The 12980-nt window shown below is 40.4% G+C and overlaps 1 protein-coding gene across 1 annotated transcript in view; it reads right to left on the reverse strand.

Annotated features, from left to right (window-relative positions):
• ADCY8 (adenylate cyclase 8) overlaps positions 1-12980 on the reverse strand; it is a 220823-nt gene that overhangs the window by 163593 nt on the left and 44250 nt on the right. The window contains exon 2 of the mRNA XM_065895688.1: positions 9577-9726. Within this exon, the coding sequence (XP_065751760.1) occupies positions 9577-9726 (150 nt within the window). The remainder of the gene's footprint in view (positions 1-9576; positions 9727-12980) is intronic.

Genomic DNA, 12980 nt, shown 5'->3' on the forward strand with positions numbered 1-12980 from the left:
GAGCACGTTGGAAATTGACATGGGATGAGCATCTAAGCTGGCACTGTCCAGTAGAAATAGAATATGAGCCGGTGCACACATAAAAAAGGAAAAAGAAACAGTTGAAATTCATGTCAATGGTATATTCTGTTTAATCTTGTATACCACAAATATATCATTTCCATGTGTAATCAGCATGTAACCAATATGTAAAACGTTATCAATGAGATAATTTGCATTCCTTTTTTTTTCTTGGTATTGTCTTCAAAATCTGGTGTGTATTTTATGCTCCCAGCACATCTCAATTTAGACTAGGCACATTTCAGGTGCTCAATATGCACACGTGGCTGGTGGTTACTGTATTGGACGGAGGAGAGTTTTTCTGATTCCTTGTCTTTCTGCTCTGCTAAACTGTCTCACAAATACAGATGGAGGGAGATGGGCATCTCATACCAAGGGAACAGGAGGAGCAGGTAACCGTGGAGGGATGCAGTTGGTACCTCAAAACGTGTAATCAAAGAGTTTAATACGGAGTTAAAGAACCCAACAATGGGTGCTCAAGCACCCCAAAACTAGGAAGAGTAGAGCTACAAACACTCCTGGAGCCTGGAAAAACCTGTAGCCTTAGGAAATGTCTGCCTGAGAGAAACTGTGGCCTCTGGGAGAGAGATGGAAGCACTGTTAGTGCACCATCCAGCCAGGTAGACAGTGAGGAGATCAATCCATGGCCTCTTCGCCTTCCCACCCTCAAGTCTCCAGCCAGTGCCTCTCCTTGTCCAAACCCGACCAGCAGTTAGAGGTGGCGAGCCTGCTGGTGCATCCATAAAGCTTAGCCTCCTGAGGCACAGAGAAAGGCAGAGACGGGTACAGCCTGGACCTGGAGGGCGAGAAATCAAAGACACAGACGTGTGGGGCATGCTTACTGGTTTGGATGGAGAGTAACAGTACAAGGACGGTGGTAGCAAGTGACACGATTGAAAAGTCGGGCAGGAGCCAGGTAGTGGATGGGTTGTGATACAGTGCAAACGAGACTGGTTTAGAGTTTACAGGCGGTAGCAATCCGTGGGGGGCTTTAGTGTGAAATCTTCTATAATCAAAATTGGGCACAAGAAGATGATCCTGACAGGCATTACACTCTGTTGGGGTTTTGAGATGTGAGTGAGTTTCATCCCTCACCTCTCAAATGAACTGCTGAGAAACAGATACAAGAGGCAGACAGGAATCAAGACACTTCATTACTAGCAAAAAAGATGGGGACCGGGCTTCCCTGATGGCGCAGTGGTTGAGAGTCCGCCTGCCGATGCAGGGGACGCGGATTCGTGCCCTGGTCTGGGAAGATCCCACATGCCGCGGAGCGGCTGGGCCCGTGAGCCATGGCCGCTGAGCCTGCGCGTCCGGAGCCTGTGCTTCGCAACGGGAGAGGCCGCAGCAGTGAGAGGCCCGCGTACCACAAAAAAAAAAAAAAAAAAAAAGAAAAGATGGGGGCCGTGGCTGGAAAGTGAGTGAACAATGTGGGTCCTAGGCCTTCTTTTTGTACTACCTACAGCTCCTCAGCCAGAGACGGAGCATCTAGGCCACTGTAGGGCTCACTGAATCAGTGGGTTCCCTATGGGGAGGAAAGGAGCCTGCATGGGCAGGCTCCCGGCGGAGAGAGGAGGATCCGCATTCTTACCCCACATAAGGCCTGGACACGAATACATTACACGGGACTCTTACTCTCTGTGAGATGGAGAGGGACAAGTACAGATGCAGAGAAAACAGGAGCTCGTGCTCCATACATTCCCATGAGGTCTCACATATGTGTAGAGTCTCCCATGTCACAGATCAGAAAGAAAATGGGAAGAAGCGAAATACAGCTTCTTCTTCCAGAATCATTTTAGGGTGGAGTGACTCCAGGTGGTTAGAGCAGTTCACACTGGTTAGAAACTGGTTAGCGCCAGTTAGGAAGCTATTCTGTGGGAGGACTTAAATAGTGTTAGAAAAAGAAATATAGGGACAGTTAGTAAATACAGGGGATCATGGCATCAACAGGAACTGGTACCACAGTTGATGTGGGTGAATCAGGTACAAGGAAGTGCTATTAGAAAGAAAATGCATCTTGGGGGGATGAGAGAATCAAGGACAGGCTGAGCCAGTGGTACCTGTGGGAGATGCAGCTGAAGCTGTCCGGCAGGATGTTGATACTAGGCATCTGGAGCTCAGAAAATAACATGGTGTTAGAGATACTGACATGGAACCATCCAGAAGTGATGGTTGAAGTCATGATAAATCCCCAAAAGAGAAACAAGAGATAAAATGGCTAGCTGATGGTTCTTTAAATTTAAAAGAATTAAAATAAAAAATCAATTCCTCAGTCACACTGACTAAATTTTATGTGCTGCTAAATAGTTATATGTGGTTAATGGTATTTGGAAAACAAAGATACAGAATATTTCCAGTCATCACAGGAAATTCTCTTGGACAGTACAGTTGTGGAGTATTATATATTGGCTGAGGATGGTGATTGGAAGAACACTTTACTTTTTCTCCCCAACACACCTGAAAGAAAAGAAACGAAACTACGAAAGAAGTGGCGCACAGAGGCAGAGAAGCTTTCAAGGAGTAAGATGATCGAGAAGATGCCTCCAGGCAAAATATAGCTTTTAAAATGTTGCTTAGGCGGAACTCTACCTAGGCTGAAGTCATTTATGTAAAGGAATAAGAGACAAGTGAACTTGGACTGGTAGATGGGAGGAAGTTAACGTTGGTAATTGTCAAGGAAAGATCAGACTCCTGGTTTGGAGGACAAGGACCCAACAATCACATCATGGGAGGAGAGTGTTTCCCAAATCTATTTATTCACATCTATTTTTGAGTGATCGGACATTTAGCAAACACAATTATAGCACCCATTAAATGTTGATTGTCTCTGCTTTTCTTCCTAGCTTGAGTTTTCCCCCTCTTGGATCCACAGTTATTGTGAAGAGCACAAATGAAACATGTATCCAATCCTCAAAGAGTTTACAGTGTAGAAGGAAAAATACAGCAAGAGCATAGCAGAATGTAGAAGGAGATTAATTCCCCAAAGAAATATACAAGTGAAACACTCAAGGAGGTCACAGCTAGGTGGAAGAGAGAGGGTCTTGGTGGAGGAGGTGAACTTTCAGCTGAGTTTTGAAGAGTGGATAAGGTTTAGGGATGAAAGGAATTTATACCAGGTGGGGGAAAAGCATAAGCAAGGGCACGAGTGTAATAAGATAAGAAGAATATTCAGGAAACTGAGAATGTTCCACTATGAACTAGAGGATAGTTAATATGAAATATATTAATAACAGATAAGGATGAACATGATGGTCTTGTTCATGGCACATGGGTGGTCTTAAATGTAAGAGAAGGAGAATAGCACAAAAAGGGTTTTCTGGCGCATAATGAAAAGACCTATCTAACTGGAGCAGAAAAAACAAACATTCTGAGGTTCTGCAAATTCCAGGTCAACTTTGATTCTTCCTTGAATGAATGAATGTCAAGGCTCTGCCTTACTAGGTAACAGTTATCTAGAGCTTGAAAAAACACTTCCCTAGATGCTACTGGGCACCAACATGCATTCAAACAACCAACTCAAAACTCTGTAAGAAACCCAACTTTCTCACCCAATCTATTGTGCAAACCATTAGCTTACACCAATATTGTCTGACAAAGATGTTTAAGTTAAACAAAATTGCTTTAATACAGCTAAAACACCTGCTGCATTTCATAATAATCTTCCTGCTGTTACAACATATGGCATCATCAGAAACTTTATTCCAGGGCCCTCAGAGCTTTGGCGATACCTCAAAATGCCATGATTACCATAAGCAGGTTTCAGCAATTCTCAAAGATGAAAGAAAAACTATTAATTCATTTTAATATTTAAAACAAATATGGGCCATTTGGATCATTTGCAAGAGAGGTGGGATTACAAAAACTACAATAATTAGAATCTAACTCCCCAAAGAGAGATGTTGTAAGACGTAGCTTCCAGATGGAAAATTCCTTTCACAGGTCTGTATAAGACACGTTCTCAGCCTGTCCCAGGCTCTCCTGAATTAGATGAGTCCTCCTCCAAATTTTTTTTTTTTTTTTTTTTTGTGGTACGCGGGCCTCTCACTGTTGTGGCCTCTCCCGTTGCGGAGCAACAGGCTCCGGACGCGCAGGCTCAGTGGCCATGGCTCACGGGCCCAGCCGCTCCGCGGCATGTGGGATCCTCCCACACCGGGGCACGAACCCGTGTCCCCTGCATCGGCAGGCGGACTCTCAACCACTGCGCCACCAGGGAAGCCCCTTCCTCCAAATTTTTAATGGGGCTCACGGTGGGCACAAGTCTCTTTACTATTTTTTTGTTTTTGGCCATGCCACGTGGCATGTGGGATCTTAGTTCCCTGACCAGGGATCAACCCGGAACCCCCTGCAGTGGAAGTGTGGAGTCTTAACCACTAGACCACCAGAGAAGTACCAAGTCTCTTTACTTTTATACAGAAGAAGAATTATTACAACATGACCCTGGTTTAGGTGGAGGTGAAAGGAGCCAAAATTTGAATTCAACATAACTCAGTTAAATAAATGTTAATCAGATCTTATATTTCAGCCATTGTGCTGGATAAATACCAGAGAATCAGATGAATCATGTAGAAGAGCTGCCTTTATGTAGTCCTTATTGGCCATGGAAAAAGAGAAATGCAGACTAGTAAACATTATAAAGTATGACAGGTTCTATGATACAGTTAACTTTAAGGCATGTTGGAAGTATAAGGAAAACATTTCAACTCAACAAGCAAGCCTCACTGAGGAAGGGATGCTGGGACGGTATATCCAGGCAAGAGACATTACTCTGAAAGTAATGAGAGGCAGGTGGCTTTCTAGGCTGCCAGAACCACATGACACAGAGCAGGGAACTAGCAGTTCAGGGAGCTGACGGTCATTTGGTTTCACGTGTGTGGCAAGGAGGCGGAAAGGGATGTGAGGAGAGAGTAAAAAGGGTGGATCCTGGAGGATCTGTTGGGTCATGCATGGGGGTTTGAATTTTATCTTGGAGGGAATGTTACCATTGAAGGGTTTTCCTGCAGAGAAGAGTGACATCAATGTCACTGTCATCACAGCATCCTCTCTAATATGCCTTGAGCACATCCTCCGCCTTGGGCTGAGAACTGTTCATCCTTAATCTCACCACAACCTTGGAGGAAGGTAGGACCATTATGATCATCTTACGCCCACAAAATCAAGGTCTTTGGAGGAGAGTAGTTTGCCTAAGTCCCTACAGCCAGGAAGCACAGGAAGCAGGACTGGAATCCAGATCTTCCAGACATTGAAGGTTTTGCTTTTGACACCTACGGTGTACTGGTTCTGAACCAGACCAGGCTTTGGGGATGGAGACCAAGAGACCAGACAGGTAAGGGATGCTTAGTATGCTCTGTGCTAGCTGCAACTGATGACAAAATTGTTAAAAAAAAAAAAGAAAAAGACCAAGTCCTTGCCTCCCAGAAAAAAAGAGCCAATATGTGCTCAACTTCTTGAAGCCGATCATCTAAATTAAAAATGTCAACATTTGGGCCCCTTCAGTTTTTAGCATTTGCTGGTTCCTCCTGTCTGCTTGCTCTCCACCTTAAGAACAATGCCTGCAACTTCAGGTTATCCAAGGAAAAAGCCTGATTCTCAGGACTTCAAGTATCTCATCATGGTGTGGGACCCACCAAGCAAAAGGAAGCATGGCTCATGTGCCACTTATCCTTTAGCTATTGATTGGCAATTTTTCTTTGGAAAAATGATTAGTAACCATTATTAAACATTATTATTAAACACTGACAATCTCAGTCATTTCAGAACCATTTATTCCTCACTGGTTTTCAGAAACTGCTACCATAGGTCACTCTTAAGGGACAGTTTATCCTAACAAACAGGCGTGCAGTGATTCAGATCCAGTGTGGCATGCTGTAAGACAGACCTGTAATAGATTTTGTTCTTTTTGACATACAGAGCACATTGAACAATGCCTACTGCACAGGTTAACACTCAGTAAGTAGATATTTCCCTGAGTGGAAAAGTGCAGTGTACCTAAGAAACTACACACTTTGCTGTGAGGCATCAGAGGAGACCTGCTTCCCGATGTTGCCAGCCTTCATCAGATCACATATATCTTGTCATCAGTACCTTTGCTAATTCTTTCTTCCTTCTCTTCCGACGATTAAAATTCTGTTCATCCAATCCAGAGGAGAGACTGAGTGTTACTTGTGTCTGTAATTCCACCATGAATGGGTGGATAAATAAATAAATGAATGATCATGGGAGTGCTTATAAGTGCCCTGACAGTGTTCTCTCTTCCTTCAAGATGTTTATATGTGTTGTTTGAGACCTTCACGCCATACTCTTTACTGCTTCTCTACCGAGTTTTAAATCCTAGTCACAAGTCAAGTCAGGCATCATTTCTTTCAGCTAACCTTCTATCAACCTTCCGTTTAGGTAGAACCCAAACACCATATAGGTATCTGTGTAGTTGTCCATCTCTGTCCATAAACTGTGTAAGACCAGGAATTGACTGCTGGTCACCATTATAGTCCCAGGGTCCAGCAAAGCTCATGGCACATAATAGATCCTCAATAAATGAATTAATTCATTGATGAACCTATTAAGTCACTTAAATATTTCCTTTGTATTCTACCACAAGAGAAAGCCAGTTCTTGAAAAAAAAATCCTACAAAACTCGAACATTTCTGTAGAATAAGACCTCTTGCTTCTGTGTGCGAGTACAAAAGTAGAATGCAGTTTAGTCACCCCGAGATAATTTCCTAAGGAAAAAGGATCTGCTGTCACAGGCACTTGCGATGTTTTCCTTCACACGGTATAGAATTTCTAACAGTTGCAGTATTATAATTAGCTCTGAAGATGTAAATGGGGTTGGATTTGTGACTGACATTTAAAATATCGAGAGCCTAATGCTGGGTTCTGACCACTGTACACCTGAGGAGAGCCACCATCCTGATTTCCTTCTGTGTGAATAACTTTCAACCGGGGTTTCACCTGAGACAAGCCAATCCATAACATGTGCTCAAACGAGTCCTCTTGGGATTAAGCTATGCTGGCTGGTTCATATAAATCATTGTACACCATCATGCTAGTAAAAAACTCTTCACTGAGCTGCAAGGGCTCTGCACACCGTATTTTTAACCATTAAGGAGCCTCTTCAGGAAGGGTATTATCCCCATGCTACAGGTGGAATAGCTAAGACTCAGAGCTTGCTCACGTTCACTAGGATAGTAAGCAACTAAGGAAAGATTTCAAATCCTGGGAAGTCTCATTTGAAAGCCTGTGCCTTCTCTGCCCATCTACCACTGAGGAAGTTCTCAGGGATAATGGAAACCTGAATCAGAGATCAATATCAATGGAAAGTAATTTTAGCACTGAATGATACAGAGCCAGCTAGCTTACATACTAGCACGGGAGGGAAAGAGAGTGGCCAATATACCGCAAACACTTTATCAGAATCGTACACACAGGACTATAACAAACCAACAGCATACTCTACTTAATCCTCAGAGCAAAGAACCTTCCACCGAAAGAGTCTTTTCTTGTATTTCATCTATTAAAAAAAAAATGAGGTTGACTTATAGTTTTGTATTGCTTTATATATGTCACCTTATTTGAGGCAAACACAATGCTGAAATAAAAGATATTGTCCCAAGTATGGACTAGGAACCTAGGACTGACAGTTAAGTGGTTTAGGTGGCCAACTAGGAGGTAATATGGCTGCGGAACGAATTCTAGCAAACTTTTCACCACATTCGAGTTGTCACTTGTTCTCACCTCTGTGTATTATTTTCTTCTTCCTTCCGTCAACTTAAAAAGAAATAAAGATTAGAGAGGACGGAGGAAGCTCCCTTCACTGTGTTAGATTACTACATCATAGTGACTCTGAGACACTGAACTTGGAGAATGGGAAAAGAAGAAAAGCCTTATGGGTATGACAAGGCAATCATTTTCAGTGTCTCCAATATTTCATATACATTAAATAAAAGACTGAGCTTCCCAGACAACTTATCCACAATTGCAGTTCTGGTTGTGACAGAGCGTCAAGAACAGCTGATGAATTAGTAATACAGCAGCACTGTCTGAATTGGCATAGATCCCATGGAAAGAGTGACGTGCCAGTCTGGCACCTGCTCTGTTTTGCAGGAGAACACAAGGTATATGTGTATATAACCTGGAAGATACTGGGAGATGTTTATTGTACAAGGTGATTTCTTTCTTAAAGTTATTTTTCTAAATTATTTTATAGTGATGTTCAGGGCAACTACAATAAATCTATTAGGAGGTTCCATAATTGTTTTAGGCTTCAACTTAGAAACGTCCTAATTCTGAATCCTATGAAATCCACGTAGGTTCTGGAAATTCAGTAGTCTCCTCTGTGCCCCTGGCAATAACATACGGCGGTGGGAGTTGAGTTTTGTCAGGTTGCACCCTACCTGTCCACCTCCTTCATTATCACACAGACCTGGCTTTGCTCATTTTAAAGATCCATGTTTTACCGATGATTCGATCAGGTTAAAATGAAAAAAAATGTTGCATTTTTTTGAAGCTAATTTCTTTATAATGTCTCAAACCATTACGGCATAAAGCTTAAAATAACAAGCGTATGTCCATAGACATAACTTTAAAAAAGAGTCTGGTACGGTAGAACCAATAAATCTATTGCACATAGGATTCCCATGAGCATATAAACATGTTGAACATAAAATATGCTCATTCTATAACCAATTTTAACACATTCCTGTTAGTCCTATTTGAACATTACTTTCAGAGGCAAAGATATGCATTAATTGTAAATATATGAATAATTTTAATAGGAGCAAATCTTTATTTTTTTGAAAGCTAATTTTATTTTGGGGAAACATATCATTTGAGGCCAAAGCTATTTTGTAAAACCTTATAACATCCACCCAGTCAGGATGTCCAAGAAACTCCTCTATCTTAACCTCCTCCAGCTAAAACTCATGGTCTCCACCTTGAACCAACTTGCTTTCTTTTCTGCATCCCCTATCCTGGGATTGGTATCACGTTCCATAAAATTTATTGTGTTCAACGATGTCTTCTGAAAATCAGGATGAAGTATTAGGAACTACACATGTAAAAGATTTTCCTCTGAGCTTCCTATAATTTGAATTGCTATGTAGTAAAAAATTTATGTGAAACAGCAATTTATAGTTTGAAAAAAGGAGAGTCAAAGATGAGAATGCTAATGGTTTTCAGAAACCATGGCCTTGTCCACAAACACAGATGCCAGTTAAAAGTGTCAGAAAATCACTTTATGTCTAGAATCATTTTATTTCTTGTGGGGAACAATTAATTGAGTGTGGCGAATAAAGCTAACTCACTTTGACCCGTGAGTCTAACATAACTATTTCCATAAGAGCGTATGGAAAAACCCGAACAAACTTTTTGGCCAACCCAATATTTTAGACTCTGGAATCCCATGACAGAAACTCTGAAAGAACACTTGCAAGTCAGGATGTGTTTGGGGAGAAAAAAGCTCCATGTAATTCAGAGACTGGCTAGGTGACAACCAGGGCATATGGCCCTTCCAGTTGGTACCTGTCTTTGGTTTTCCGTCTCTAGGCGCAGCCTGGCTTCCACACACCTCCGTGTCTCCAGGAAGGCTTGGCGCTGGGCCCGGTCTGACAGGTAACTGATAAAGATTCCAGCCGTGTTCATACACATGAATAACACTGCCTGGGCCACAACCTAAAACAGAAATACAGACATAGCCTGGTCAGGTGGTTAAAACAAGAGCTGTTTGCAGGCAAAGAGAAAAAGTAAATAAATAAAAATTTCCAATATAAATCTTAAGGTAGTAATCCAAATGTTTAGTAGCAGGTTAGTAGAACCTTCATTCAGGTCTTGGGGTCAACTCATCTCCTCAGACCTCCCTCAACCACTCTATCCAATTTAAAGCTTCTCTCTCTCCACGTTTGAATTTGAACTCGGATTGGAAACTTCAAGTAAAATAGAGCAGCTTCTTCTCTCTTCCTCTTCTTAAGGGGCTGGGGAACCAGGTGAGAAGAAGAGAAAGAGATGAATAAAAAACAGGAAAGGTGTTAGTTGAATGGTACTACTGTATTTTGACTTTGGTACCCAGTTCTTCTTGAGTAGCATGTAGGTCCTGATGTTCCTAACTCAAGAGAAGATGTCTACTGCTTTCCATCTCCATTGCCATTACCCATCTCCTAGGCATCAAAATCTCCTGGCTGGACTCTTAAATTAAACGTTGTACTTTCACATTTGCCCCCTTCCAAACTTCTCTCTAGTGAAGAAAAGCAGGCAGATACTGGAAGGGAGTCAACACTTGGAAGAAAGAAACAGCATAGTGTGGATTTCTTGATGTTTATGGCTTTAGCTTGCGGGCAGGTAACACTCAGTATAGGGTAGGGGAGAAAAACTCCAATAGAAAACCCCAGTGGACTGAAGAAGCAAAGAACAGAGTTCAAAACAACTATGGCTGCTGAAAAGTGAGAGGAAAAGCCCCCAAAGAAGGGAACCAATGAGGGGGAACCTTAAATTCCTATATAAACTCTTCCCTAAACCACGTATGCACAGGGCAAACAGCAAATGATTGAGTTGATGATAAAAGAATTGAACTGAGATTTGAACTGCATTTCAAAAGACGAAGATTGTCATTTGATGCCAACCAAGTTAACCACTTTCTAAAACACAGCACAGCAAAACAAAAATCACAGTTTCCAGAAGAATGTAAGAGAATCCAGAGTCTTAACCACATAACATCCACAATGTCCTGAACATAACATGAAATTACGTGGCATGGGCATATACAGAAAAATGTGACCCTTTCTCAAGGGAAAAGATAATCAACATAGGCCTGTTCTGATCTGACCTGGGTGTTGGAAGTAGCAAACAAAAATCATAGTAGCTCTTACAACTTTGCTCAATGATATAAGGGTAAATATGCTAGTAATTAGTGCAAAGATAGGAAATATCAGCAGAGAAATAGAAACCACACACATAAAATGGAAATTCTAGAACTGAAAAAACACAATACCTGAAATTAAAATTTTACTGAATGATATTAACAGCAGAATTTAGATGACAGAAAAAAGTCAATAAGCTTGAAGCTATATCAACAAACCAAAGACAATATGAAGAGCAGTCAGAGTAAAATGTTATATATAAGGGACATACTCTCCAGTTATGACAATGATTTTCAGTTAGATAAAAGAAATGCATCGCTAAAACATAATGATATAAAAAGTTTGCAAATCAAAACAAAATAAAGCTGGTTTTGCTGTGTAAATACATATTAAAGCGAATTTAAGGAAAATCATTAGAGATAAATAGGGTCACTATGTAAGTATAAAAGGTTTAGTTCCTCAGGAAGATATAAGAAGTATGAACTTGGACACATTTAACAATATAGCCTCAAAACACCCAATACAAAGTAAGATATAAATCTATGGAATTATTTATAAATCTACAATTATAATGGTCTATTTTAACACAATTTTCAGCAGTTAATAGATAAAGATTTTTTTTAAATCAACAAAGATAGAAACAACTTGAAAAGCCCATACAATTAACAACCTTGAAATGGAACACGGTATGCAAGTTTAATCGTACAAATTCTTTTTTAGGCACATATTGAATATTTGTAAAATAAGATTTTATGATAGGACCTGAAGTTAGCTTAGCCTCAGCAAATTTCAAAGAACTAGTATCATGTAACCACAGTCAATGACTACAATAAAATCAAGTTACAAAGCAATTTAAAAAATAACTAAAAGAATACCATGTGTTTAGAAATTTCAAATACTTCTAAATAACTCATGGATCGGGCTTCCCTGGTGGCGCAGTGGTTGAGAGTCCGCCTGCCGATGCAGGGGACGCGGGTTCGTGACCCGGTCCGGGAAGATCCCACATGCCGCGGAGCGGCTGGGCCCGTGAGCCATGGCCGCTGAGCCTGCGCGTCCCGAGCCTGTGCTCTGCAACGGGAGAGGCCACAGCAGTGAGAGGCCCGCGTACCGCAAAAAAAAAAAAAAAAAAATAACTCATGGATCTAAAAATATAATGGAAAATATGTATAGCTAAAGAATAATGAAAATACTACTGAAAAAAACTTAGTAGTCCTCACCAAGGAATATATAATAATAAATGCTTCATTAGAAAAAGAAAAGTATATATATAACTGATTCATTTTGCTGTACACCTGAAACCAACAAAACATTGTAAATCAACTATACTCTAATAAAAATTTTTAAAGAAAGAAAAAGAAAGGCTGAAAATGAATGTGCTAGCCATTCAACTTAAAGGTTTAGCAAAACCCAAAAAACAGATAAATCCAAAGTATGTAAAAGGAAAAAAATAAGAAAGGAGCCGAAATTAATGAAATAAAAACCAAATATAAAATACAGAGGTTCAATAAAGTCAAAAGTCTTTTTTCTGAAAGGACTAATAAAACAGTAGCACTTCTTACAAGCTTAATAAAGAAAAAAAGGGAAAAGGTTCAAACAAGCAATATTAAGAATAGAAAATTAGAATTTAAATATATGGCAGAAATTAATAGATAATAAAAATATATTATGAAGTTCAATGCTAATGAAAATCATAAATGGAATTACGTATTTCTTAAAATATATCTTTATCAAAACTGACTCAAGAAGACAAGAGAAAAATTAAATAAATGCAGTCATAATTAAATATCTTTCCACAAGGAAAGCAACAGGCCCAGATGGCTTCATCAAAGCATTCTACAAACACATGTTGAAGAAATAACTTAAATATTGCATAATCTAGTCCAGAGAGTAGGAAAATAGGGAACATTCTCCAACTCAGGTTATAAGGCTAGCAGCGTCCTGCTACCATAACCAACAAAGTTGGTGCATAAAGGTAATTACCAGATAACTCTCACTCATGAACATGAAAGAAAATTCCTACACCTAATATTACTAAGTCAAATCCATCAATACATAGAAAAAATAATTCAGTTT

This window comes from Phocoena phocoena, chromosome 17 (genome assembly GCF_963924675.1).
Source record: "Phocoena phocoena chromosome 17, mPhoPho1.1, whole genome shotgun sequence".
In the NCBI taxonomy this organism is placed as follows: Eukaryota; Metazoa; Chordata; class Mammalia; order Artiodactyla; family Phocoenidae; genus Phocoena; species Phocoena phocoena.